This window comes from Bubalus bubalis, chromosome 15 (assembly GCF_019923935.1).
Source record: "Bubalus bubalis isolate 160015118507 breed Murrah chromosome 15, NDDB_SH_1, whole genome shotgun sequence".
Classification (NCBI taxonomy): Eukaryota; Metazoa; Chordata; class Mammalia; order Artiodactyla; family Bovidae; genus Bubalus; species Bubalus bubalis.
In genome coordinates, this window is record NC_059171.1 from 77,853,256 (window position 1) to 77,880,637 (window position 27,382).

The 27,382-nt window shown below is 52.2% G+C and overlaps 1 protein-coding gene across 1 annotated transcript in view; it reads right to left on the reverse strand.

Moving 5' to 3' along the window:
* COL22A1 (collagen type XXII alpha 1 chain) overlaps positions 1-27,382 on the reverse strand; it is a 201,493-nt gene that overhangs the window by 123,183 nt on the left and 50,928 nt on the right. The window contains exons 5-12 of the mRNA XM_045162761.1: positions 23,017-23,128; positions 20,345-20,468; positions 16,032-16,307; positions 13,968-14,048; positions 12,707-12,823; positions 10,176-10,220; positions 9,290-9,352; positions 4,950-4,988 (exon numbers count right to left, since the gene is read on the reverse strand). Of these exons, the coding sequence (XP_045018696.1) occupies positions 4,950-4,988; positions 9,290-9,352; positions 10,176-10,220; positions 12,707-12,823; positions 13,968-14,048; positions 16,032-16,307; positions 20,345-20,468; positions 23,017-23,128 (857 nt within the window). The remainder of the gene's footprint in view (positions 1-4,949; positions 4,989-9,289; positions 9,353-10,175; positions 10,221-12,706; positions 12,824-13,967; positions 14,049-16,031; positions 16,308-20,344; positions 20,469-23,016; positions 23,129-27,382) is intronic.

The following is a 27,382-nucleotide window of genomic DNA, read 5'->3' on the forward strand; positions in this document are numbered from 1 at the left end:
CCAAAGGCCCTCACCATCTATAAGTCGTGATCCGGACTCCTGAAGGGGGTTGTAGAGCCTGCTCCCCACCCTGTCCTAGATTACGCTCCACTCTAGGGAAACTGGGTGTGTGGGGGCTGGGTCTTCCCAGCACCAGATCTGGGCTGCTCTCTGCCAGAAGACCACCCAGGGCAGGTTTTAGAGCTCCATGAACCCACCACTCTCTCCCACGTACTCAGCACTTTAAGACTGCCTCCTGAAGAAGCACTTGTCACTCTTTCATGGATCTGAGTAATAGTTTGTAGCAGATGAATGAAAGGAAGAATGATAAAAGACAGATTTTTATATGCACCTACCTGAGGGCCTAAGGCAGACACTCTCACAGGCAGTGCCAACCTCCTGTAACACAGCCCTAAGGGACGGGCATCAGCGGCCCCACTTTACAGACGATGAGACTGAGGCTCAGAGACACCACCTAAAACTCGCGCAGCCACGGCACAGCTGGTCCAAACCAGGTCTGCCCAACTCCCCAAACGTGCTTTCTTTACAACACCTGAGCCCACATTTGAGCACAAAACGAAGGCTCCCTTTACCTTTATTCCACCATGTGCCAGATTCCCAGGGAAAAGCGGTGCACCCCCAAAGGGCAGAGAGCTCCCCAATACCGAATGAAGCCATGCAGAGAAAACTGGACCGACACCCTGACTTCCAGACACCAGAGGGCACTGTGGGTCCAGGAAGCAGCCACAAGGCAGCCTCTCCCGGTTCCTCCCCTGAAGGCTCTGGTCTCCAGAGCAGGAGGGCCCTCGGAATGAAAAGAAGGTTCACTGGACACCCCGCCGTTTGGCCTTGCGTTTTTGTTTCTCAATCTTTTTCTCTCCTTGGGGCTCATGAACCACGTCTCCAAGGAAAAAAGACACTGTGCCCAGCTGCAGGAAGCCTCACACCAACATCCTCACCATGGTTACTCGTTTATTTTGTCAACAGGGAAGGACCAAGGGTGGAGGGCCATGGAAGTCATTGCCCCTCCCTGCTCTCCCTGATTCTCCTCAAACTAGTCCAAACCAGCCCAGAGCAGTGGCTCTACCCTATCATCATCATCACCACCATCACCACCATCACCATCATCATCACTGTCACCAACGTGACTCTCATCACCTTCACCACCATCATGACCATCATCCTCATCACCACCATCACATCACCACTTCACCACCACATCACCATCAACACCACCATCACCACCACCACATCACCATCACCACCACCATCACCACCACATCACCATCACCACCACCATCACATCACCACTTCACCATCGCATCACCATCATCACCACCACCACATCACCATCACCACCACCATCACATCACCATCATCACCACCGCATCACCACATCACCATCACCATCACCACCACCACATCACCATCACCACCACCACATCACCACCACATCACCATCACCACCATCACCGAGACAGAACTGCCAACGATGATGGGGTAACAAGAATAGCAGTGTCACCCATTATGAGGGCAAAGGGCACTGGGTGAATCCTCTGAGCAACCTCTCATGGTAGGAACTATTAGTTCCTTTCCTATCTTTTACAGAAAAGGAAACTGAGGCTCAAAGTAGCCCAAGGGGAGACACACAATCATCATGAATTTGAAGCTGAGTCTTTTTGACCACAGAGTCTGGGACCTCTCTACTGGCCCCTGGTCCTGGATGATGGAGGTCCACATTCCAACCACCCATTCACTCCTTAGACAAGCACGGATTAGTTGCAGATGTCTTCCAGGCACTGTGAGGAGGTCTCAAGTCCCTTTTTCTCCTTTCATGTCCCCAGTGCCTGAGGTGCAGACAGATCTTTTCAGGCAGCCCCACAAGCCTGTTTCCCCTTTCCCTGAGCCTGATTCCATACATATTAAAACACTGAGGGAGCAGAACCCCAAGAACCCCAGGGAGAATATGGTGCACAACAGGAACCAGAGAGGATGTTAATTTCCAAAACGAAGGGCAGAAGCAGCCCAGGAACAGAGCGCCACACACCAGTCTTGGGCCGGGTGAGTCAAGGGGCCAAGAGCTCCTGCAGGGCTTCAGGTGTGTGACCCTCCGCCAGTCATCATCTTCTCTGAGCCTCAGTTCACTCAGCTATCGGACAAAGGGGATTCAATCAGCCTCCAAGCTTCCCTTCACTTTAGTACCCATCGGGACTGTTTTCTAGCCATCTTACTAGCAGTGACCTTGGGTAGGTCACTTGACCCCTAAGCTGGCTCTCTCATCTGTGAAACAGGCAGGGCACTGGTTTCCCTGAAGCACCCGTGAGCAGTGACACACACAGCATGAGACACAGCTTACGGGGTGCGTGGCCTTCACGGGGCTGATGCACATCTGTCACACTGGTTAATTGCGTCACCAGAAATTTAAAAAAAAACAAAACAGCACAATTCAGAGCAATATGATTTCCAGACACATCGGGCTCCTGTCCATCCAATCTGCTTGGTATTCTGCAACTGCTTTCGAGAGAATATTCAAGCAAAAAAGCCAGTCTGCGAAGCTCTTTCCAAGTGCATGAGTCACCAGTGGCCTTCTCCCTGCCGTGGATTCAGTCATCCCCTTGACTCACCCGGGCCTCCTGCATCCTTGGAGGAGAAGCAGAGGCTCCAAGCTACAGAAGGTGGCCCCAGGGACTCAGGCTGGGGGTGGGCTGATGACCAAACCTCAGAACAGCCACCTGCAAGGGCCTTTATACATCATCACACCCACTCCCTCGTTTCCACTGATGAGGAAGCAGGGACCCAGAGATGGAGGTGACTCACCCCAAATCGCACAGCTCATATGTGGCAGAATCTAAACTCAGACTTTACTAAAAATGCCCAACTGCAAGAGAATGTCAATCGAGGACAGAGCCAGGCGTGCCAGAGCCTCTTCTGCCAGCGCCACGTGTGTGAGGAGGTGCCCCCGCGGGGCTCTGACAGAGCAGCTTCAGCTCTGAGGGTGGTGTTGCAGCCTGGACTCCAGGGCACCAGGGATGTGCCTCCAGGCATCGGGAGGAGGCTGCCTAACCTGAGCTCAATCAGAATGCACGGGGCAGAGGTGCAGCTGCTCCTCCCAGGAGAAGGGGTGCCTGTCAGTTTCTCCTGGCGACACCAACACACCAGAGGGGCAGCACGTCACTCAGAGCTCAGGCTGGACCAGGACCCAGGCTGAGCCCCCTGACTTCAAGAGGGCTCCAGCAGCCCCAGTCCTGAGCCCGAGGAGCATCTGGGTGTCCTGTTAATAGCCTGTGTCCTGGCTCTGGGCCCTCAGGAACCAGCATGCTGGCAATTATCAAACCAAGTTCCAGCTGCGATGCTTTGAGCCTACACAGGAACCGTGGAAGGTGGTCCATCAGCCCTGCTTCAGGCATTGGGAGACTAGACTCTGACAGCAGGGCTGAGAGCAGCACCAGCCACCCAGGTCTGCAGGTGCAGAGCTCACGTTATGCTGTCTGCTCACGCCCTCTCTCCAACGGCTTTGTATTCTTGGGCAGTAGTTACTAAGTGTGTGTGCATGTGCCTGAGCTTTTAATACAGGTAAACAAAGAGAAGTTCATTGCAGAATCAATGAAGACACAAAGGAATATAAGGGACAAAATAAAGACCCTCACAGCCTGGCCACCCACAGACAACCAGAGGTCAACAATGGGGATTTGCTTCCAGGATTAATCTGTCTCTCTTCCACGCACGCACATGCCCACACACAACGCATGAGTCACACTGCATAGATATTTTGCAATGTGTTTTAAAAATTAACAAAATATTATCTTCATTTTCTGGGTCACTAATTATCCTTCTAAATGTGACTATGTGTCCACAAGTGTTACTGCGTTACGGAGCTGTGCCGTTGTGTCTTGGGACTGCACGACGGCGACCATTCTACAGTACTGTAGCTGCCGCCAGAGCAATAGTTGTTTCCAGACTGGCTTATAGATTTCGCTGAAGGAAACGTGTGGCTATGTACTTGTGCACAACCTCCATTTATCTCCTCAGAGTAAATCTCTAGACCTGAACGAACTAAATAAAAGGTACTCTACAGAGAAAATGGGCTGGGTATGTGAGAGCTCCGTTTCCATAGTAACTTGACAGAGCAGCACCTGCTTTACCTCATCAACCCTACGCAAGAGGTTGATGTGAGCCCCCCAGGGTCCAGTGGTCTGCGTCCTGAGTCTGCAAGTGCCCAGACACTGACAAAATGACCAACATGAACGTATGTTGCAAAGTCTTGCAGCTGTTCTCCTGAGAAATGGGAGATGTAGCTTTGATCACGGGTGTGAGTAGAAGATGGCATTTTAGTGACTATTTTATGGCTTCTTCTAGGCGGACACTGTAAGAAAGCGTCCCCCTCTTTCCCAGGATCTGTCGAGCGTGTGCATCATCGCCACAATGGATGAAGGTCAGAGAAGGTGCAGCATTCGTAGCCGGGGAGCACGTCACAGGCCCCCGTCCCTCCATCTGTCCTCACTCTGCCCCTCCTCACCTTCCTTTTGTGCTTCTGCAACAATCTCCTGGCAATTCCCCAAGCTCCTCTGGTCTCCCCGCTCCTACCGGTACCTGCTATTCGAACTTTCTCAGCACGTCTGATCACACACAGACCATCCTTCCCATCACTGCAAACAAGCCTGGACAGGTTTTGATACTGAATGCCCAGTGTGCTGGTCCTCAAACCACATCTGCAGCTCCGTATCCCATTTACCAGGAGCCCCATGAAGTGCCCTGTGCTCTTAGGCACTGTACAGCATCCAGGACCCAGACAAGCCTTTCCCTCCTCACACTTAACACTGAGGCACTCAGCTGGGAGACCTCTTCCCTCCCACCCAATTCTTACCAGCAGCATCATGGCACATACACCTCTCCTGAACCCAAGGCCCTCATCCTGGTCCTGGGCCACCTCCATGGCCCCTGGAGGAGTGAGACAACGGGGAGGTGCTTACCTTTTCACCCTTTTCTCCTTGCACAAAAGGTCCTCTGCCCTGGAAGGGGAAAGCAAAAGACAGGTTTGCTACAGAGCATCTCCATGGCACAGCACCACACACGGCGAGCGTGCCTGGGATTCGAACGGCTGGCTGTTTTCTCACAAGCTCTGCCAAAGAACCTCTAAAAGTTGTCTATCATTCACTGAGTGTTGATTATCAACATTTTTATTTCATTTTCCCAATGACTCAGCCTGACAGTAGTATTCTTTTTTCCACATCAGCTTTTTAAAGATGTAATCTGTTGTTGTTTAGTCGCTAAGTCACATCCAACTCTTTATGACCCCCATGGACTATAACCCACAAGGCTCCTCTGTCCATGGGATTCTCCAGGCAAGAATACTGGGGTGGGTTGCCATTTCCTTCTCCAGGGGATCTTCCTGACCCAGAGATCGAACCTGAGTCTCCTGCACTGGCAGGCAGATTCTTTACCACTGAGCCACCAGGGAAGCCCAAGATATAATCTACACAGCACATAATTCAGCTATTTACATTCAATTTAGTACATTTATAGACTTGAGCAACATCAGCACAATCAATTTTAGAATGTTTCATCGCCCCCCAAAGAACCCCATACCCATAGTTGTCGCTCCCCTTTCCCCCCACCCTCTGCTCTGGGCAACAATCAGTCTCTTTCCTGTCTCTGTAGGTTTGCCTATTCTAGACATTTTATATAAATGAAATCATACAATATGTGGGCTTTTATGACTGGCTTCATAGCCAGTGTTTCCTTAGCAAACTGTTTCCAAAGTTCACCCTCCTTATGGCCTGTATCAAACCTCATTCTATTACAGAACAATATGACGTTGCATGGCTAAGACACATTTCATTTATCCGTTCATCAGGTGGTGAACATTTGGGTTGTTTCTGCTGTTTGGTTATGATGAATAACGCCACTATGAAAATCCATGGGCAAATTCTCATACAAACATGTGTTTTCATTTCTCTTGGCTGTATACCTAGGAGTGGAACTGCTGGGTCTTGCGGTAATTCTGTGCTTAACCCTTGAAGGAGCGCCGGATGGTTCTTCAGAGCAGCTGCAGCGTATCCGAGGGCTCCACGCCTCCACACTCCTCGCTGCGCGCCCGTTCCTGCGAGTGGAGCTCCATGCCTCCACACTCCTCGCTGTGTGCCCATCCCTGCGCGTGGAGCTCCACGCCTCCACACTCCTCGCTGTGCGCCCGTTCCTGGGCGTGGAGTGCTGACATCTCTGATCCTTGGTGACGACTTGTTTATCTCTCACTTCAATTCTCAGTACTGACTTCACGTATTTAGGGGTTCTGTTCTTAGGCGCACATATGTTGATAACTGTTGCATATTTTTGAAGGATCAACATTTTTATCGTGATAAAATGCTCCTCTTTGTTTCTATTAACTTTTTAAAGCCTACTCTCTCTGGTATGGCTACAGTCACTCCAATTTTTAATGTTTTCAACTTGTAGAATGTGTATTGGACACATTTTCAGCCTATTTATATATTTGAATCTAAAGTTTGTCTCCTCTAGACAGAACACGCTGGATCTTGCTTTTATGTCCAGTCTGAAAATCTCTGCTTTTTTAATTAGTTTGTATAATCCATTTACAGGCAATGCTGGTTTTGATATAGGCAGATTTACATATGCCATCTAACTTTCTGTTTTCCATGTCTCCTGACTTTCTTCCTTTTTTTCCTTCTTTATTACTCTTTCCTTTACTACATGAGTATGTTTTTACTGCAATATTTTAACCTCTTTAAGGATATTGTCACTGTATACTTTTAAATTATTTTTCTTGGAGGTTGTTTGAAGTTTCCCGTATATGTCTTAACTTTTCAGGATCAACCTCCGACTTACACTAACTCACTTCCATTGAGGTTGAGAGACATACTGCTGTGTGACCTATTCCATCTCCCCCCCTTTTGAGCTACTGTCGTGATAAATATTTGTTAAGTACCCAGTGATACATTGCCATAATTATTACTTTGAAGTTGTCATCCCCCTACATTCTGACCTCAATTATTTTTGGTGATGAGTCAGCTGATCATGTTATTGGGGTTTCCTTCCACATCGTGACTCATTTTTCTTCTGCTGCTTTCCCATTTTTTGTTTTGTCTTTTAGCACTTTTTATTGATATTATTTTCTTGGGCTCCAAAATCACTGCAGATGGTAACAGAACTCATGAAATGGAAAGATGCTTGATCTTTGGAAGACTCCTAGACAGCAGCAGAGACATCACTTTGCCAACAAAGGTCCATATAGACAAAGCTATGGCTTTTCCAGTAGTCATGTATGGATGTGAGAGTTGGACCATAAAGAGGGCTGAGCACTGAATAACTGATGCTTTTGAATTATGGTTCATGAGTAGATTCTTGAGAGTCCCTTGGATTGCAAGATCAAAGCAGTAAATCCTGAAGGAAATCAACCCTGAACATTCATTGAATGACTGATGCTGAAGTTGAAGCTCCAATACTTTGGCCACCTGATGTGAAGAGCTGACTCATTGGAAAAGACCCTGATGCTGGGAAAGATTGAGGGCAGGAGGAGAAGGGGACGACAGAGAATGAGACGGTTGGATGGCATCACCAACTCAATGGACATGAGTTTGAGCAAACTCTGAGAGACGGTGAAGGACAGGAAGGCCTGGCGTGCTCCAGTTCATTGGGTTGCAAAGAGCTGGACACGACTTAGTGACTGAACAACAAATTGATGCTATGATGTTTCTAAGGATGGATCTCCTTTTGCATTTCTTGATTGGAGTTCCTGAGGCTTTCCAAGTGTGTAGGTGACTATGCTTCATCAAGTTTAGGATGTCTTTAGACTTGATTTCTCTGATTACTTTTTATGCTCCTCTCCTGGTAACCATATTATGTGCCCACTGATTGACTTCACAGGCCCCCACATTTCTCTGAGGCTCTTCATTTCTATTCATTATTTTTTCTCTCTGATCTTCAGTTTAAGTAATCTCCACTGATTTATTTTCAAGAATTCTGGCTCTTTCTTCAGCCAGTTCAAATCTGTTGTTATACTTCTTTATATTCTGTATTTGATGAGATATTGTCACAACGCTTCCCTCCACTTCCTTCACAAGTTTCCTTTAGCTCTTTGGATATAATTTAATGGCTACTTTGCAGGCTTTGTCTGTTAAATCTGACATCTGAGACCTCTCGCTGGCTGTTTCTGCTTTTTTTCCCCGTGTATGAGTAGGATGGGTGTTTCACCAGCCCCCACCTTGTAACCCCAATCTGAAGGTCAAGTGAGAAAGAGTGCTGTCAAACAGTATTCAGGTAAACAGAGCCAGGTACACAACGCACCCTGTGACCCCAGCAGGTCTTCCTGCTCCATGCTGCTCTGCACAGAGCAGGCGCTTCCCACCCCTACAGGGTGGCGGGTGAGAGGCAGAGCTCAGCAGGTGAACACAGGACTCAGATTAACACAGGTTCAAATCTCGCCTCTGACACATGCAGGCTCCGTGATAACAAGCATATCATACAAGTCTGAAAATCCTGTATCCTTCACATCAGAGAAGTGAAGAGACTATGTTCTGGGGTGGGATGAACTGGGAGATTGAGATTGGCATATGTACGCTATTGATATTATGTCTAAAATAGATAACCAATGAGAACCTACTGTATGGCACAAGGAACTCATTCAATGCTCTGTGGTCACCTAAGCGGGAAGGAAATCCAAAAAAGAAGTGATGTGTATGGCTGATTCGCTCTGCTGTACACCAGAAACCAACACAACACTGTAAACCAACCATACTCCAATAAGAATTTAAAATAAGTGCTTCTAAGAAGTAAGGAGGGAACCCACATGAAGCACTGGTGAAGGGCAGGTGGTACAGTTACAATTACGAGCTCTCAGATGATGACGTGAGGGGTGCTATCTGCCAGGCTAACTTGTCTAGGAGAGTGACTCTGTCTCATCTGTCTTGTCTTCAGGGAACCCCCTGAGCACAGAACCTAAAAGGAACTGGCTATACCCGCTCTCATTCACTGACCACTTACCACGGCCCAGGCATTTTATAGACAAAGCTGTTACTTTCTTTACTTTGCGAGTGGAGTAAGATGAGATTTTCAGAGGTTAAGAGACTAATCTCACAGTCACGCAGCTAATGAAGACTGGAGCCAAGGCCAATGGCTGGGGTCCGCCTACTCTGAATCCGCACCATTGATGCTAGGGGATGCAGCGCCCATCTGGAGCACAGGATTCCAGGGGTTGGGGTGGGGTGGTGCGGGGTGAGGCCAGAGTGGCCGGGAGGCACCCCCATGCCCATGGAGAGGGGTCCCCCACACTAGCCATGGTGGAGAGGCCTTCACTCACCGTATCTCCTTTCTCTCCCTTGGGTCCAGGAGCGCCTGCTGGCCCAGTGGCTCCCATGTCTCCCTGAGGGGCGGAAACCAGAGACAGCAGCGGGTCAGGTCCTCCAGTCGGGCAAGGCTCCCCGGCACTGGCTAAGCGACTCGTTTTATCACTGCCAACTGCACCATGAGGCCAGGCTTCCCACCCCCGAAGAGGGGAGAAGCATCTGAATAACTTCCCCAACCTCCTAATTCCAGGAGCCCAGGGCAGCCACTGTATGACCCACCCCCAGGGGCAATCCACATCTTTTCGGGTCTCAGCTTTCTGAGACCAAAACCATGATGAGAGATGACAGCCCCATCCTGCCTCATAAATGCTGTAGACCTGGGCAGTGGTGGAGAGAGAAGAGGCTGGTCCCTGAATGAGGAAGGCCCTGGGGAGACACCTGGCTTTGAGCAATTGGTGAGCTTGGAAAACAAGCACAAAAATAATTCCAACCAATTTAAACAAACAGATTGCAGGTGCTAAACAGACTGTTTAAAGCCCAACCCCCAAAGTTTCTGGACTATAGAGGCCTGAAAGGATGGATGAGGGTTAGCTGACCACAGAGAACTGAGGCTGCTGGAACAAACGGGATCTGAGCCTGGGCGTGCGAGTTCCACCTCCTTCTAGCTCATGCTGTCAAGCTGGGAAATGAACCTTCTGAGCTGTGAAGAGACTCAAAGGTTCCGAACTTCATGGCACTTGCTCTGTTCTTCCATCTCAACAAGCTCAGAAGAAAAACCCCACAGGACAGTAAACTAACACACCACTGTTTTGGTTATTTTTTTTTTCTTTCTTTCTTACAAAGAGAGCAAATCAAAAGATCCTCAGGCTCAAAGGACTGGTCTGCAGTTCCAGTACTGACCTTTGGGCCAGGGAGTCCCACGGGGCCATCGAAGCCCTTCTCACCCTGAAGGAAGAAAGACAAAAGAAACAAGTAAGGCTCTGTCTTAATTTCCCCCTTCTCTCTTCACTGGCGGGTGATCCCTGGCACAGGCTGGTAAGCCAGTCTCTTAGAAAGCCATGTGCTGATCAGTAAGCTGGACAGAGTTCACGGCAGCTGAGAGCTCCTGATCGCAAACTGCCAACCTGCATGGGGAGCTGGGACCTGGCCTCCAAATACAGCTACTGGTGGAGAGATCATCCATCAATGGACAGACGCCAGCCTCAAACTCTGGGGAGCAACACCCAATAATCCATTCCATCCATCGCTTCATATGCTGCCTGGATCCCACCTTCCCATCAACTCAATCATTATTTAATACAGTGGCTGAAAATACACACATGAAATGATTCAGTCTTTGCCATCTGGAATTTATGAGCTTATGGAAGTAGAGACAAGCAGAGTCTTCGTCCAGGATGATAACTGCCAAGGTAGATGGAAGAAGAGGGAAAGAAAATGGCCATAATGTCATGCAAATAGCAGGTGCTGAAGGAATAATTACTGACGGATGTGATAATGAAAGGAAGAATACAAACAGGGAGGGAGCTGAAAGGAGGGGAAGGGAGGAGCAGGGAAGGGGAGGACAGGAGGAAGGAAGGAGGAAAATCAGACAATAATACGATGAGAAAAGGATTTTCTGAGGATGTCTTGAAAGAAGAGCAGGCATTAGCCAGATAAAAAGGCCAGAGGGGGAAAAGGTGTTCTAGGCAGACGAACCTTCACATGCAAACTGCAGAAGGCAAGGAGGATCTTGCCCCCTCCACGGAACAGGACGCTCCTGCCTGCCTGGAGACTGGGAGCGGAATGTGGAGTGAAATGAGGCAAGAAGGGCAACTGGGAGCCACGAGGGGCCGCACAAAGCAGGGACAGCTGGGGGAAGGGATCTAGAGACCAAGCCGAGGAGGTCAGTGGCCATTCAGTGGGTGTCTGTGAGCTGGGGACGGGGAAGGTGGGTGCTAAGAGGGGACAGAAGCCTGCTTGACCCCAGGCTTCCCTGCAAGGGTCCCCACCAGGGCAGGGCTCCGGGGAAACCCTGACCTGGGCAGAGCCCCACTGGCCGCCCTCCCTGGCACAGTCCGCGTGCCGGTGCGCCAAACCTCACATTGCTGCAGTTACCCTTCTCATTTGGGGTTTTTAACGGAAAACAAAGACTCCAAAAGGATTTGGGTTTGGATGGTTGCTTTTGTTATGACATTGATGAGTGAGAATATGATCAGCACGTTGTCCGTGTCCTGAAGCCCTGAGCATGCCCAGGGTGCCATGGAGGAGGAGGAGCCCTGCCCGGCACCCTGTGGGCACCCAATCTGACTCCCTCCCCGGCTTCTCCCAATCAGAACCCAGAACCAGGCCAGAGGTGCCCCACTTCACTGACTCCCCAGGAAAGCTTCAGCTTGCAGCAAGACTGGGCTGGCTCCTCGAGGTCTCCCAATAGGTAGGGTCATGGTCTGACCACCCCACCTGACTGAGAGCTCCTGAGGGGCCCTCTGGGAGGAAAAAGAAAGGAGAGAGTGATGAAGAACAGAGGAGAGGGAAGGTGGTAGGGAGGAGAGGCTGCCACCACGGGCAGGCTTAATGAAACACATCTGTTGGGAAATTCTTAAAGTGTGTTTATTCCAGGTAACCTCAATCACCACTTTGTATGCTGGCCTGTCTCCCAAGATCCCTGCAAAGTCAGGGGGCACCTGCCACATGCCAGTCCCGAGCTGGGAGGTGTAGACAGAGCGATGACTATGCTGAACACTGGAGATGGAGGGCCCTGAGGCCACCCAGGGCAGAGCCTGGGCAGAGCCTAAAGCAGAGCCTCGTGGAGACCAACTCCAATTTGTCATCCTGGTGTTACTTGTTTGTTCTGCTCCAACAGTGGAAATTTTTTTCTTATTAAGAAGGCCGCTGGTCTACAGGAAAACAACAGATGAAGGCCCCAGGCATCCAAGGAGACATTTCATCCAGACAAACAGGAGGTGGTGGTGCTAGTCAGAAATGCACTGGGTTTTAAAACAAGAAGCGCTAAACTCTATTCCTATATACATTCAGATTCCACAGCATGGCCAACAGAGTGCAGACGGACGGCGGTGGACCCCACAGAGCCACCTGAACCCTCTGCCGCTGCCCTGCTGACACTTATTCTCAAAGCAAGTCTGGCTGTTTAGTTGCACAGGAGTGAAGAGGACACCAGGAGGCAGAGAAACTTTGAGAAGACATCATTAACTTCAGGAAAATGTTCATCCCAGTGGGGTCTGAGGGGCTCCCCTCCCAAGGCCCACAGAGATCCAGAAGAAGTCCCAGGAGCAAGGATAGTCCCCAGACCTGAGAGCTACCTGGAGCCCAGGGTCATCCTGCCCTGGCAGCCCACGTGCATGATGGGAAATTCCCAGCTCCACTGCTAGTTCTGTGAGCTCTGGGCCCACTGAGCTCTGGGACCCCAGGCCTGCGGCTGAGGGTGGACTGTGTACCTTTTCTCCAGGTGGGCAGGAGCAGTTGATGGTCTTCAAAAACCCGATCTGCTCACTGCCAGAGGTGGGAGGCGGCTGGGGTGGCGGGGAGGGTTCCGTCAGCACGGTCACCTGACACTGGGAGGAAGCAGAGCGGTCAGAACCTGGCTTCTTGTCCAGCACCCTGGAGTGCTTCCCTGTCCAGGCAAAGGGGAGCTGGGAACCCTGAGGAGGCCGGAGCCTGAGCAGGACAAGCAAGTATCTGACTATAGGTTCTGGCACTCCGAGACCTCGGAGTCAGATGGGCATGGAGTCAGGCTCATCTGGAGTCAGATGAGACAACGGGTCTCGGCCCCTCCACTGGCCTCTCAGCAGCCTGCGGGAACCGCTTAACATGGGGACAAGGGCGTTTCCATCATAATATGGTGAAAAGGGTTTAGTGGGACTGAAGTATCGAGCTGGAAACCAGGAGCCAGGCATATGCCGGATAATGACTTATTTTTTCCCTTCCCTCCCTTCTTTCCTCCTTCCCTTCCCCTCCACTGCCTCACTCGTTCTTTCCCTTTGTTCTCTCCTAATTTTATCTGTCCTCCTCCCTTCCCTCCCTCTCCTCTCTCAACAGCCGGGCTCATCTGACTCTGCAGCCCCACCTCTGACAACGACCACCTCTGGGTGCCTGTGCCCGACGGTCATCCTGAGACAGGACACGCTGTCCGGGTGCTCACTGTACTCAGGATCTGGGCTGCCCGAGCACGGTATGGGGATTTTAGCCTTTAGCCCTGGAAGGCTGGACTACTGAAGCATCCCTGGGGTGGGTCCTCGGTAAAGAGAGTGGAGAGGAGGCACCTTGGCGGAGGCGGAGGTGGGGAGGGCCCAGGACAGGCAGAACCGCACAGAGGGTCCAGGCACACCAGGCAGTCTGGTCCGGCCCGCTGTTCCCGACCCCGAGCTGCCTCCCCGGTCTTGCTGATGAGCCCTGAGCACTGACAGCACCAAGGCCCTTCTCTCCTGGGGACACGCGGCCAGCCTCTGCCCCTCACCACCCAGAGCTGGGCCCCCGGGGCTGCTGACTGAGGCCAGAGGAATCTGCTCCCCCAACCCACGCCCCACCCAACCTGGAACTGGAGCCCCTGGTGATGACCACCAGGCTCCCTCCCAGGCTGCACTCTGATGGCAGGTGTCCTGATTCTGCTCCCAGACCCTGAACACCCCCTCCCCAGGGGGTCACGGGGAGGAAGTCAAGGACCCATCCCCCCACCCCCTGGGCAGAGTCTCTGCTCACCGGACCCGAGGGGATGTCACAGCAGGTCTCCAGTTCCGCGTGTCGGGAGTCGCAGTAAATCACGACCCGTTGGAGGTCAAACTGGGAGGGGAAGCAAAATCAGAGGATGAGTTTGTGGGTGTTTGGGACCCAGGCTTCCCCCTGGTATCAGGCAGGCCCCACTCAGGGATCCGGCCCACTTCCTCCTTGGGGTCCTGTGTGGTGGTCTGACTCCAAGCTGAATGTCAGAGGGAGCCAAAGTATCATCTACCGACATCCCATCCTTCCAAAAGTGCAAGCCCCGTGTGCAAGCAGCGAGTGAGCACAGGCTAGGAGCAGTGTCTCCTGCTTTCCGTGAGTCAGGCCCTTGCACGCCCCTCCTCTCCCCGCTCACTGCCACTGCGTTCACTACAGGCCGGGCTGTGACGTGGTCGCCAACGGTCTCCAAAGGTTCAGGATGTTCCTCTTTTCGACTCTTCAGCAGCTCCACAGGGTGTCTTAACTGAACTTTTTTCATATTACAAATCTGCTTCTATCACTGTCTTCAATACCACTGTGCCCTTAATATAAAGGGGCTCTACTACCCCATTTTCTCCAAGAAAGCACACCAGAGAGAGACCAGCATATTCAAAACCCAAGACCTGCTGGTTATGATGGTAACACATCAAGGCAACCTAAATACCCACCAACAGGAAAACAAATAAGCAAACTGCTACTGCTACAGCTAAGTCGCTTCAGTCATGTCCGACTCTGTGCGACCCCATAGATGGCAGCCCACTAGGCCCCGCCGTCCCTGGGATTCTCCAGGCAAGAATACTGGAGTGGGTTGCCATTTCCTCCTCCAATGCGTGAAAGTGAAGTCACTCAGTCGTGTCCGACTCTTAGCGACCCCATGGACTGAGGCCCACCAGGCTCCTCTGTCCATGGGATTTTCTAGGCAAGAGTACTGGAGTGGGGTGCAATTGCCTTCTAAGCAAAACATACACTAAAATAGAGTATTATGAAGCAGCTAAAAGGAATAAAGGCTTAGACACATAATTTTGAGAGGAAAAAAGCAGTGTGTGACTATACATGCTGTACATTACTACATACATTTCAAAATATCCAGCACACATCCAACAACACTACATTCGATCACAGAAATGCAAATACATGAGATAAAAAAAAAGAGAGAGAGAGATGGCTTTGGGAAGAGCTAGCTAGCCCAGATCATGATTCGTTTACATCTTGGCAAATGAGGGACACTTCTAGTCAAAAGGATAGAATGACTTTAGTTTGAAGACGGCGCATAAGTGTGTATGTCTGTGTGTGTGGGTGTCAGAATGCACCTCTAAAGAAGAAAATACATTAAAGGAAAAAGGAAAAGAGAGACAAAGGAGGAGGAAAGACAAAGAAAAAAGAATGATGAAATGAAGAGGGAAGGACAGCTCTTTCCAGCTACTGAATCATTCCTGGTTAACATCCCAGGAGAGTGGAATGAGGATGCTTTTTACTTATTTCCCACATACTTGCCTGTATTTTCCTAATTTCCAACAATCAGAGAAGGGAAAAGAGTCTATCTAAATGTAAAGGAAACTATATAACTCTACCTACCCATCGATTTTGCCTACACATATGTGTAGATGTGGCTCAGCAGTAAAGAATCTGCCTGCAATGCAGGGGACACAGAAGATGTGGGTTTAAACTCTGGGTCAGGAAGACCCAGGGAGGAGGGCACGGCAACCCACTCCAGTATTCTTGCCTGGAGAATCCCATGGACAGAGGAGCCTGGTGGGCCACAGTCCAGGGGGTCACACAGAGTCTGACAGGACTCTGCTTGATGAGTGTGGGTGTGATACGGAGATATATGAACCACGTCCCCAGCGCACAGTGCCCGGCACACAGGAGGTGCTCGGTGTATACGCTAAATGAGTAGGTGGCTAGGTCACTGAACGAGTGAACGATGGGACCCGGCAGTGTTCTGAGCCGGGGCCCTCCCTCCTAAGACGGCCACGGTGACGACTCGGTGAGTGATACAGGCAGGCGTGGGGGCACCCGGCTCCTGAGGCCCCGCCCCTGAGGTGACCCCACGACCCCGGAACTCACGTCGACGGGCACGCTGTCGTAGAGGCGCTTGCCGATCGCCGTCTTGCCCTGGATGTCGATGTTCTCCCGCTCCTCGAGGGGCAGCGTCTGCACCAGCGCACAGTCGACGTACAGGGAGGCGTGCTGGGCCTGCACGCTCAGGGCCACCTTGTGCCAGTCCCGGTCGAAGAGGTCGTGGACCCGGGGGCCCCGGAAGACCACCCTGACGGCGTCCTTCATGGCGCCCACGGCGCTGTACTCCACGGCCTTGTTCTCGCCGTCCAGCCGGATGGACACCTGCGGAGGAGGGCACCAGGGGCCCGTGAGCTGCCTGGGCCCGAGGCAGAGAGGACAGCGGGGAGGGGAGGCCGCAGAGTCAGGCCCCGGCCACGACCCTCCCGAGCCGGTCAGCCTCGGGGCCCCCTCACTGCGATGCGATGGCTGACAGCTCCCTTGTACACTGTTCCCCACCCTGAACTGGAAGACTTGAGCTCACATGTTAATCCAGGGGTCAAACTCTCAAATGCCCAGAGGGGCCATGCCAGTAAGAGCACATTCGTAAACCTGAAAGTGTGGATGGGGCTTGAGTTGTGAGACCTACCAGAAACCGTGGGTGGTTTCAGCGTCTTTTAAAAGCCCAGAGAACAAGACTGTTTCCAGATGCCAGGTGCCAGTCTGTGATCCGTACACTAACCTGCCACTAACCTGCTCTCTCTCTCACCTTGAGGATAAAAATGAAGCCCCAGCAGAATACAGGGAACTTGCCCATCTTGTTCACTGGATTACCCCCTAGCCTTTTGCAAAATGCCTGGAAAACTCTGGAGGAAACTTTTACTTTCCTCCTACACCCAAACTGGCAAATCACTTTTAAGCTGTGTGACCTCAGGCAGGTTATTTAACCTCTCTGTGCTATTTCTTCATTTGTAAAATAGCACCAATGATAGTGCTGACTTCATAGAGCTGTTACAGGAATTAAATTAATTTACAGATATGTAAAATATTTACAGTACTTGTTATAAGTCAAGCGCTGTTCCACATATCAGCTGTAATAAATCAAGCGAGTTCAAAGACATCACTGCAGTGCCGCCTTCTCTGAGACACACACATAACTGGATTCTAGCCTGGTCATTTGCTCTCACATCCTCAGGCATGTTGATTTATTTTTTCATAGAACTTTGGGTCAGTATATGAAAGTATCCCATTCACTCATTTTGTCCACCTGTTTTCTTGCCTGCCCCACCGCATCTTTTTAAGCAGGCACTCTGTCTCTGTCGCTCATTTCTTTAACCCCCATAGCTAGGACAACCAACACACGCCACACAGTAGCACGTAACAGAAAGGGAATGAATGAATGGGAGCTCTGAGGTTAAAGGAAGGAGCCCACTGCTCTGCATATCAGCCAGTGTTCAGGACACCACCCAGGTGTTCTAGTTTCTCTGTCTGGGCTCCACGTGGGCCCAGTCCAGCCAAGAAGGACCTAAGATTTATTATTTTTTGCACTGTCTGGTGGTATGTTACAATTATAGGGAGAAATAAAACTATGAACCCTTAATACCCTGAAACTTTTCATGTGCTGTGCTTAGTTGCTCAGTTGGGTCCAACTCTTTGCAACTCCATGGACTGTAGCCCGCCAGGTTCCTCTGTCCATGGGGATTCTCCAGGCAAGAATACTCAAGTGTGTTGCCATGCCCTCCTCCTGAAACTAGCATACATATAATCTAATACTTGTGATTATACCTAGTCTGCTACTTCTTGAAATTGGCTTCACCTGTTTGAGCCCTGAACCCCTGAGGACTTGGGGTTCATGAGGCCATGAATTTTTCTCCAATGTTTCCATTTTTTCCAGCATGATACAGAGCACAGGAAGGCCTGTCAGGCTCAAGTCGTGTGTCTACCAATCTGAGCCAGGAGGCCTCAGAAAGACAACCCATGGGTCGGATCCATCAGCAAACCCTGCTGATTCTATTTTCAAAATACGTGCCCGGAATCCGATTTCTCTGCAGTTCCCCATGATCACTTGGTCTAAGTCAGCCTCATCCCTCGCCATCCCTCACCGAGAGGACAACAGTCTCCCAGGCTCCCTGTTCCAGGCCTGCCCACCTCCCAGCGCCTGGTCTCAGGTCCCTGCACTAGCCGCCCACCCGGTCAGGAGCCTCATCTCCAAGTATGCCCCCCTCCACCCCTGATCCAGGGCCAGTCTCCTTTCTGGCCCTTTATCAGACCTGGAGTGAGTGAGCACCCCTCAATTTCTCCCAATGACATGCCAGTGGTCAAGGGAGGCTGTAATCCTACAGCTTCCATGGGGTCATGGAGGTAAATATAGCTAGGTCCGGTTATAGGTTCAAGAGCACAGAGGGAGGTTGCTCGCAACACTCTGCTCAGAGCTCATCTGCTGCTTGGCTTCTGTCCACTTTTCTTGGGTATGGCCAGGATTCCCCAGGGCATGCTTGGGGTGGCCATTATGGCATTTCCAGGGGAGGGTCAACCCCGAGGCTGGTTCGACAGAACAGGACTGCCAGGTGCCTCTCCGAAAAGGCAGGTTCTGACTGCACACAGCTCTGCAGGATCCCAGCCTGGGGCGCATTCTGGCAGAAGAAGAGGAGGGGGCGGACATGGCAGAGGGAGCAAGCAGCCCTGCAAACGCCACAAAGGAAGAGGACCCAGACGGTGGGGGCAGTGCACGCTCACCCACAGGAATGTCATGGCAGGCGCTCAGGCCCACAGCACCGGGCCCCGAGGAGCCGGAGATGTGCGTGTCTGCAGATGGTGGATGGGGGTCACGGTGCGCTGCCTGCTCTCTGCAAAAACAGCCTCCGGAGCAGACACTCACCTCCTCCGTCCAGCCTCCCGCGCTCAGGAAATCAGGCCAGGGCAGCCAAGCCTGACCGTGCTCTGCATCCCAGTCTGACCAAGGATGCTGTAGCATGTCATTACAGGACTAGCTGATGGGGACCGGAGCCAGTGGGGACTGCCTGGGCTCCAATCCCACCTCCCCACATCATGACCCATGAACACCAGGCAGACGCTGAAGCTCACTGTGATGCCTCCTCCTCCTATTCACGGGAGGTCCCCAATAGCTCAGATGACAAAGAATCTGCCTGAGATGCAGGAGACCTGGGTTTGATCCCTGGGCCAGGAAGTGCCCCTGGAGAAGGAAAGAGCAACCCACTCCAGTATTCTTGCCTGGAGAATCCCACTGACGGGGAGCCTGGCGGGCTACAGTCCATGGGGTCACAAAGAGTCAGACACGACGGAGCGACTACCCCTTTCACAGTTTTCATAGGGTGGCTATGAGAACTGAAGAAGGATCTCCGAAGCAGTTGGAACAAGCCTGGGCTCCTACTGACTGTGTGTGAGTGTGGGTACAACGTGTGCTCGGGGTCAGGGCTCAGCTTCAACCTCGGGAAGGGAACTCACCACCACGGAGCAAGTCCCCTCTCAGCGAGCAGCCCATGAGTGGCTGCTGTGGTCCTGCGGCTTGAGCATGCTTATGTTTTGTTTCAACCCCAAATGAAAATACATCAGTGTCTCCCGGATGAAGATGAGTCATGTCTCGATACAGCCCATACGTCGTCAAGAGGGGACAAGGGTGAATGACAGACACGGTTGGTCCATGGGCTCTGAGAACAAGGGGTTTGGTAGCTGCACCTCAGATGAACGCATCGTGCTGATTTGATGGTCAAATCAGAGAGAGGCAGGCCCTCACTCGGCTGCCTGCTCTGCTGCACTGTCCCAGCTTCACAGGGATGAGAACCACAATGCACCCGATGTGGGCAAAGACAGGCTGCAGCACTCCATTCAAGGTCAAACCAAGGACGACCATAAAAACTCTATTACACATCAGGCAGCATCTTAGATGCTTTACAGACATCACTCTGTACGATGCCTCCACCAACCATTGACAGGAGGTGCTCTGTGTCCCGACTAAGAACATCAGGACTCAGAAAGCCAATGTGGCCCTGAGCCCACACCAAGAAAGGACCAGACACAAGGTCTGAGCCGGTTTCCTCCACTGCATCACGAACACGCTGCTAACACAACACGTGCATTAGGACAGCAGTGCTGGCCGCCACCTCCCCGGCTGGGCTGAGGGTCCCTGAGGCAGCAGCTAGGCCTCCAGCCCACCAGGGTGCTGGGGGCTTGGCCATCAGGGAGAAGTGAGGCTGCGGTCCCCCAGGGTCTCCCAGTCCCTGCAGGTGCCCTGGGCCTGGATACACTGGACTCTCCATTTTCAGAGCCCAAGACAGGGACCCATGGAGAAAACACAGCAGGTGCTGCCCTGCCAATGAGGAGGAGACAGAAGCCGGCACTGGGACATGGCGTGCAGCTCGCACCTGCGGGATGCCGTACTGGTCGATGACCTGCCAGATGTACCAGTCTTCTCTCCGGGATGATTTCCTGAGCCGGAAGGTGGTGACAAAGGCGTACTCATCGGGCAAGCCTTGCGGGAACACGTCCCTGGAGGGAGACAAGAGACAGACACCACCAGGCTGAGGGCAGAGGCTACAAAGGCAGCCCACGCACCCCAGGGTCACTGAGTCTTGCCACGCTGACCTTGTGGATGAAGTCCACCTCCTCACCTGCCTTCACTGCCTTCTCCTTCCAGCAGTGCCTCCACCCAACTCTTTCTGAGCCCTGCCTTGGCCCCTTCAAATCCACCTGCTCCCCTCCAGGGCTCACCTGCTTCCATCTCTCCAAAATCAATGAAATGCGCTACCCTGCCTCCTGCCCTGGGGTAGGATGCAGCCAACTGTGCCAGCCCTCACCTCTCCCTGCCTGCTGACCCCCAGCAAGGCCGCACAGGGGTGTCTTATCCTGCCTGGTTGCTGCCCCACATCACAGGACACCCTCCATCCCCTACAGAGCGGGGGGTCAGCTCTCATCTCGGGAAGTCCCTCAACCCCATCAGCCCCAGCCCAGACAGCCCTACAAGGCAGGCACACTGCCCTTTGCTGACAGCATCCCAAGGGAGCGTGGCTCCCCGCCAGGAGTCAGGGCCGTGAGGAGCTGTGCCGCTCCTGTCCTAGCTGAGGGCAGCCTGGCTGTCGGGTCAAAACTCCTGGGGCTCAGCGGCCCAGTAGAGGCTCCCCCCAGAGACCAGCTGGTCTCCAGAGCGCCGCCCATCACTATCAGCTGTTGCCCTGCACGCCCTGCTCGGAGGCACTGCCTTCTGCGCTGGAGCAGGTGGAGGCTGTCTGGTCCGAGAGCCAGGACGGGAAATGAGGGGGCGTCTGGCTTCCTGGTTCTCAGACTCATGGACCCTCAGGGACCCTTGGTTTGGCTGTAGGAGCTGAGAGCAAATACTGGTCCTCTCTCTGTGCTTCTCGGGTCTCAGATCCAAGCTGCGAGTTGGCCCAGCTGCTCAGAGTCGTTCTCTGAGCTGGAGTTTCACCCTGGATCACACCCCAGCGCTGTAAGCAGCACCCATCACTCCCCCGGGCCTCCCCCAGAGTCAGGGCCACCCCCGGTCACTGCCCACAGGAGGGTCTGCACAGACATGGGCTTGGGAGCCTTGGACAGACGCTGCCCTTCACTTCCTTTTTCATCTTACTGCATCAGTGAGGCCAACTCTGCTATGGAGTTTCTAAACACACTAACATCTCAACACATGTATGTGTAACATACAGACAGATATGCTATGAGTGTGTGTGTGTTCAGTCGCTCAGTTGTCTCCAACTCTGTAGCCCACCAGGTTCCTCTGTTCATGGAATTTTCCAGGCAAGACTATTGGAGTGGGCTGCCATTTCCTTCTCCAGGGGATCTTCCCAACCCAGGGACTGAACCCATGTCTCTTGCATCTCCTGCATTGGCAGGTGGATTCTTTACCCATTGAGCCACCTGGGAAGCCCATGTATATATGCTGTATCTATGTATTTATGACTGTATCTACATCTGTTTATCTATACACAGGCACGCCTTGTTCTGCTTTAGCTTTACAAAGATACTGTGTTTAGATACTGCTTTAGCTTTGAAGATACTGTGTTTTTTTAAAACGGAAGACTGGTGGCTACTCTGCACCAAGCAAGTCCATGGCTGCCACTGTGACACAGCATTCTTTTTTAATTAAGATACGTACATTGTTTTGTTAGACATAATGCTGTTGCACACTTAACAGACTACTGCTGCTGCTACTGCTGCTAAGTTGCTTCAGTCGTGGCCGACTCTGTGTGACCCCATAGACGGCAGCCCACTAGGCTCCTCTGTCCCTGGGATTCTCCAGGCAAAAACACTGGAATGGGTTGCCATTTCCTTCTCCAATGCATGAAAGTGAAAAGTGAAAGTGAAGTCACTTAGTCGTGCCCGACTCTTCGAGACCCCATGGACTGCAGTCCACCAGGCTCCTCCGTCCATGGGATTTTCCAGGCAAGAGTACTGGAGTGGGGTAACAGACTACAGTTCAGTGTAAACGTAACTTTGATACACACTGGGAAACCAAAAGATCTGTGACTTGCTTTGTTTCAACATTCAATTCACTGGGGTGGTCTGGAACCAAACCTATAGTAACTTAAGGGCGTGCTCCTCTCTCTCTCTACCTCTGTCACTACCTTCCTATAAATCTATCCAGAGACCAAGACTTTTTATTTGGCTGTTTATACATACACAGATATACAGGATGGGGTAAAGGGATTGAGGTTGGAGGACCAGAGTTTGAGGCCAACTTCTGCTTCCTAGGACTATGAGATTTTAAACAGGTTACTGTCCCGTTTTCAGACCAAAAAAAAAAAAAAATACATGCATGAGTGAATGGAGGATGGACACCAAATCCATATGGAGAGGTGAGTCTAGGAGGACCGGGGAACCAGTAACATCACAGGGAACAGATCAGTTAAGAAACAGGTGGAATTTCCGGGGTCAGTGATATGGACGCTTCATCGCAGGGTGATCTCACCAGGCACTCTGCAGGCTAAACCCCTACCCAGTGCTCAGCGAGCAACCAAGCTCTCTGGCTGCTTCCCGCCCTTGCTAAGTTGTCCAGGGCAGGTCTGGGGGGGAAGCCAGCACTCACTCTGTCCTCTGCACCACAGGGAAGGATCCCATCCGGACGTAGGAGCTCTGCGCCCCGTTCTCTCTCTCCCCCAAGAGCGTCTTCACACTGAACAAGTCCATCAGGTCAAAACCTGTCCAAAGAGATGAGAGGCACATCACAGAGAAGACGACTGTGTCTGTGATACCGCAGGAACGGAAAGGTTTCCTTCTCTTTGTTTTGGCTCCAAGAGAGGACCTCGCTCACTGGTCATGGGAAGTAATGGGAAAGACATAATCTTGGGGCTCAGGGGAGCTGGCGGGACGAGGCGGGGGCATCCAGGTCAGTCATGTATCTGTGTGATGCTGAGCAGCGACATAACCCACAGGAGCCCGGGCGCTTGGTTGTGACAGAAGGTTGACACACCACCTGAGACTGTCCTAAGGACCCCAGGTGGTCACTCAACACAGGATAGGAAGCTGACTCAGCAGGTTGGTTATTCCTCAGGATTCTGCATCACCAGCCACACATCCAGACCCACGACCCTCTACAAAACCGCCTGGACCAGCGTGGGGGGCTGGCTTGAGTCCTGCAGATACGGTCCTCAGAGAAGCCCAACCACAGCGCCCGCACGGACACGTCAGTGGGATGCATCGGCCTGACACCGCGTCCCCGGGGAAGGAAGCGCTCCCGGACAGTGAAGGGAGGCCCTCACCCGTCTCAGCATCCCCAGGTCTAACGTGCCGCTCAGCATCAGCAGCACCAAACCCACAATTCTTCAGGAAGATTCCTCTGTCTCCAACACTCTGGGGCGCGGCCATGGAAAACAGGAAACGAACTCTCACGTTAGGATGATTAAAACATCTTCTACCACAAAATTCTGCCCTAAGAGATGACTGAGTCATCCCGCTTGTATTCTTGAGAGCCTGTCTGTTCCCAACTCTGCACAAGGAGCTGCAAGGACAGAAAGCACTGACCTCCAACCGAGAGTCTGAGCAGTAGCAGAGCCAGACCAACCTGGGCTGACCCGGAACTGAAAGTGTTAGTCTCTCCGTCGTGTCTGACTCTGCCACTCCATGGGCTGTAGCCCCACCAGGCTCCTTTGTTCATGGGATTCTCCAGGCCAGAGAATACTGGAGTGGGTTTTTCCATGTCCTCCTGATCATGAGGTCCTAGCTATGTGACCTGAGGCAGGGTGCCTGACGTCTCTGAGCATCCATTTCTTCATCTGTAGAAAGGGGACTGTCTTTGCATGCGTCTCACAGGGCTGTGGTGAAGCTTGAATGAAATGGTACAGAGCTCATCATACAGAGCCTGACATGCAGTGAAAGATCCACGAAACAGATTTCATATTAATTACTTCCCCTGACAATGACTGCAGTCTCTTACCCCACTACATCTGTCCATGGATTTCATTTATTCATTCAATATGTATTTTTTGAGAGGCTGCTCTGAGCCAAGCACATGTCAGCACTGGCAACAAGCTGGGAGAACCGGCCCTCAGAGGTTCCCAAGAGAGTGGGTTCTAAATCCAGCGGGCACGTGCCCGATGCCCACACAGCAAGGTGCCAGGGCTGAACGGGAAAGAGGCCTGCTCCTTCCCTTAACAGCGCCATCCCTCTTCCTGGAAACCTCCACCTTCAGTTTGGTTTCCCTGTAGTAGTTATTTGTAAGAGAACAACAAAAAAAAGACTTTTCAAAAAGCAAACATATGCTCTCCTGCTTAATTCCACTTTCACTGGTTTCCATGAATAAAAACAAAGACTTAAACACCACAAAACTGAACAACAAGCAATTAACGAGGTGGCAGCAAAGGGCACCGAGAGAAAGATGAATTGCCTGCAATAAATAAAGGCCGGGAAGGAAAATGAAAAATGTTCCCGAGGTAAGCGGACTCGGATGTGACGCACCGAGAGATAAAGAGGCAATTGTTTAATGCAGCAAGTGCGAGGGGGCACCTCCCTGAAGTCGTGGACTCAGCTGAAGCAAATGGCATCAGGGACACCGTGACCACCGCCCAGAGTCCTTCAGGGGTTTGCGAGGGACCAAGCTCCGCTGGACACCCCGGGCATGAGAGTCACTTCCAGGTCTTTAGTGGGTCTGGCTGAGGTACACACAGTGTCTGTGTCCAAGGAGGAAGCTGAGCAATCGGGGGGGTAGGGCCTGATCTGATTCATGCTTCCATCCCTAAAAAAGGATGGGATCCGCTGCTGTTCTTAACTGAGGCTCCACTGGTGGAAAGAGGGAAGGAGAGAAGAAAGGAATTCACTAAACCACCAAGGGCTTCCTAGGTCTTACGATGCCCCATTGGCTGCTCAGATTTCAGTAATCAACAGGACAAAATTCCCACTGTGCCTCCCACTGCCTGAAGTCTACTGTCCACAGAGAAACGGGCACAGAGGTGAGCAGTGTCTGTGTAGTGGGTAGATGGGAAGAAGGGAGATGTCTGGGCTTGTATAGGAGCGCATGGAGTATCTGCCTGGCCCAGCTGAGGAGACATCAAGGAGGGCTCCCAAGAGGAGGCAAGACCTGGCCTAAATTTAAAGAACAAATGAAATCTGGGGAGAGGAGGAGGGAAGGGCATCCAAGGTAACTGGATGTGCAAAGGTCACCGGACCTGAGTCAGTGAGGTTCCTTCCGAGAATCCCCGCTATTTCGGGATGTCAGGAACCACAAGAGGGGGACCAAGGAGTGAGTGAGGCAGGTGCATATAGGGCCAGGCTCCGACGGCCACGTGAGGCGGCCTGGGCTTCTTCCTGCAGGAAGTGGGGGGCGCGGAAGGGCTTTAAAGCAGGGAGAAACACAACCCCGGGCCTGTGCTCAGAGGTCACTCTGGCCGCAGGGATGGAGGAGCTGGGAGACCAGGGAGGACCAGACTGGAAACACGGGGCTGGGGGGGCGGGGAGGGAAGAAGAACTAGGCTGGGATCATCTGAGTCGGTCGGGACTTGGTGATGATTATCTGGACGTCAGAGACCAGGCAGAAGGAGAGACCCATCAGAATGCCTGTGGCCAAGTTTCAGAGTAAGACCGAGCCCAGCACCTTCCTTCACCATTAAATAACTCCTTCAGAGAGCACTGCGTAACATCGTAGTTCCTAGAATCTGCAGAATGTTCAGGTTTCAGAGCCGGGAGGGGTCCTAAAAGACATTGTGCCAGAAGTGGGTAAACTGAGTCCCAGACTGCCGCCTCCAACTGCCTGGTCTGTCCTCCACCCCGTCCTCACTGCTCCAGTCCCACTGAGCCCGAAGACTAGCTGGAGTCACTTAAGGAAACACCTAGAGATGAGCCTTTGCGAACCACATCTTTTACAAAAGCTGCTCCCATTACCCGGCTGCGCTGAATTTGGCAGGTCTGCAGCACCTTCTCTCCTTAACTCCAGCCTCAGCCCCGGCAAGCGGCTGCAGCGGGACCCTGCTGGGACGCTACAGGAAGTGGGTCAGAGAGCCTGAGTGTTTCCTCACCCGTGGTCACTGCTGAGGGCTGGGTTATTCCGTTACACCCGAGGAGGGTTAACCCCCTGATTCATCTCACCTGCTGTGGACACAGGCAGCACAGTCTCCTGCCATTCTGGAAACATCCCCCAGGCACCAAGATGCAAATGCTGGCTCATTCATGTGGGCAAGCAGGGTCCCTGGGGTAGGGATGGGGCAGAGCGGCACCTACTAGACACCTGGTTCTGATCGCCCACCGCTCACTGCCTCGGGAGGGAGATTGCACATGGGTTCGTACTGGACCTGAGATGCTTTGGGGTGGATTGATGGGGCTCCAAACCCGGCCAGCACTGGTGAGGAGAGCCGGGCTGCTGTCCTAGAGGGGGAGAAAGCTCCCCTGTGATCACGCACCTAAAGTGTCTGCAGGACGCCCAGCCACAGGGAACAGTAGACAGATGCTCATCACCACCAGGATGAAGGGGAAGCCGGCTCAGCCGTCCCTACGTACCCCCAATCACCCCGTCACGGATGGAGACAGCCTCTGCAGTCATGTGTCTCTCTGCTCCCTCATCCATTGATTCGCTCCTATATTTATAACTCTGATTCACTCTCTCCTTCACGCCCAAATGCAGCTATTTATTCACCTTCTTACTCGGGCTGCCCATCACTTACTCATTCCCCACATCCCTCATCCTACTTCATTCTCTACCGACGCCTATAGCATCACCACCGACTCCCAGATGGAAGACGTGAATGGCCTCCCCCAGTGGGCGGTTCATGGATGGGAGTTGCTACCTGCACAGCTCAGACCGTCCCCAGGACTTTGGTGAAAGATGGTGATAAGGACAGTACCAGCAAGGCTACCACCCTTGAATCCAGGAGGGTCACGGTCAAGTCCAGCAAAGAAGAAAGTGAAAGTGTTAGTCGCTCAGTCGTGTCCGACTCTTTGTGACCCCATGGACTGTAGCCCACCAG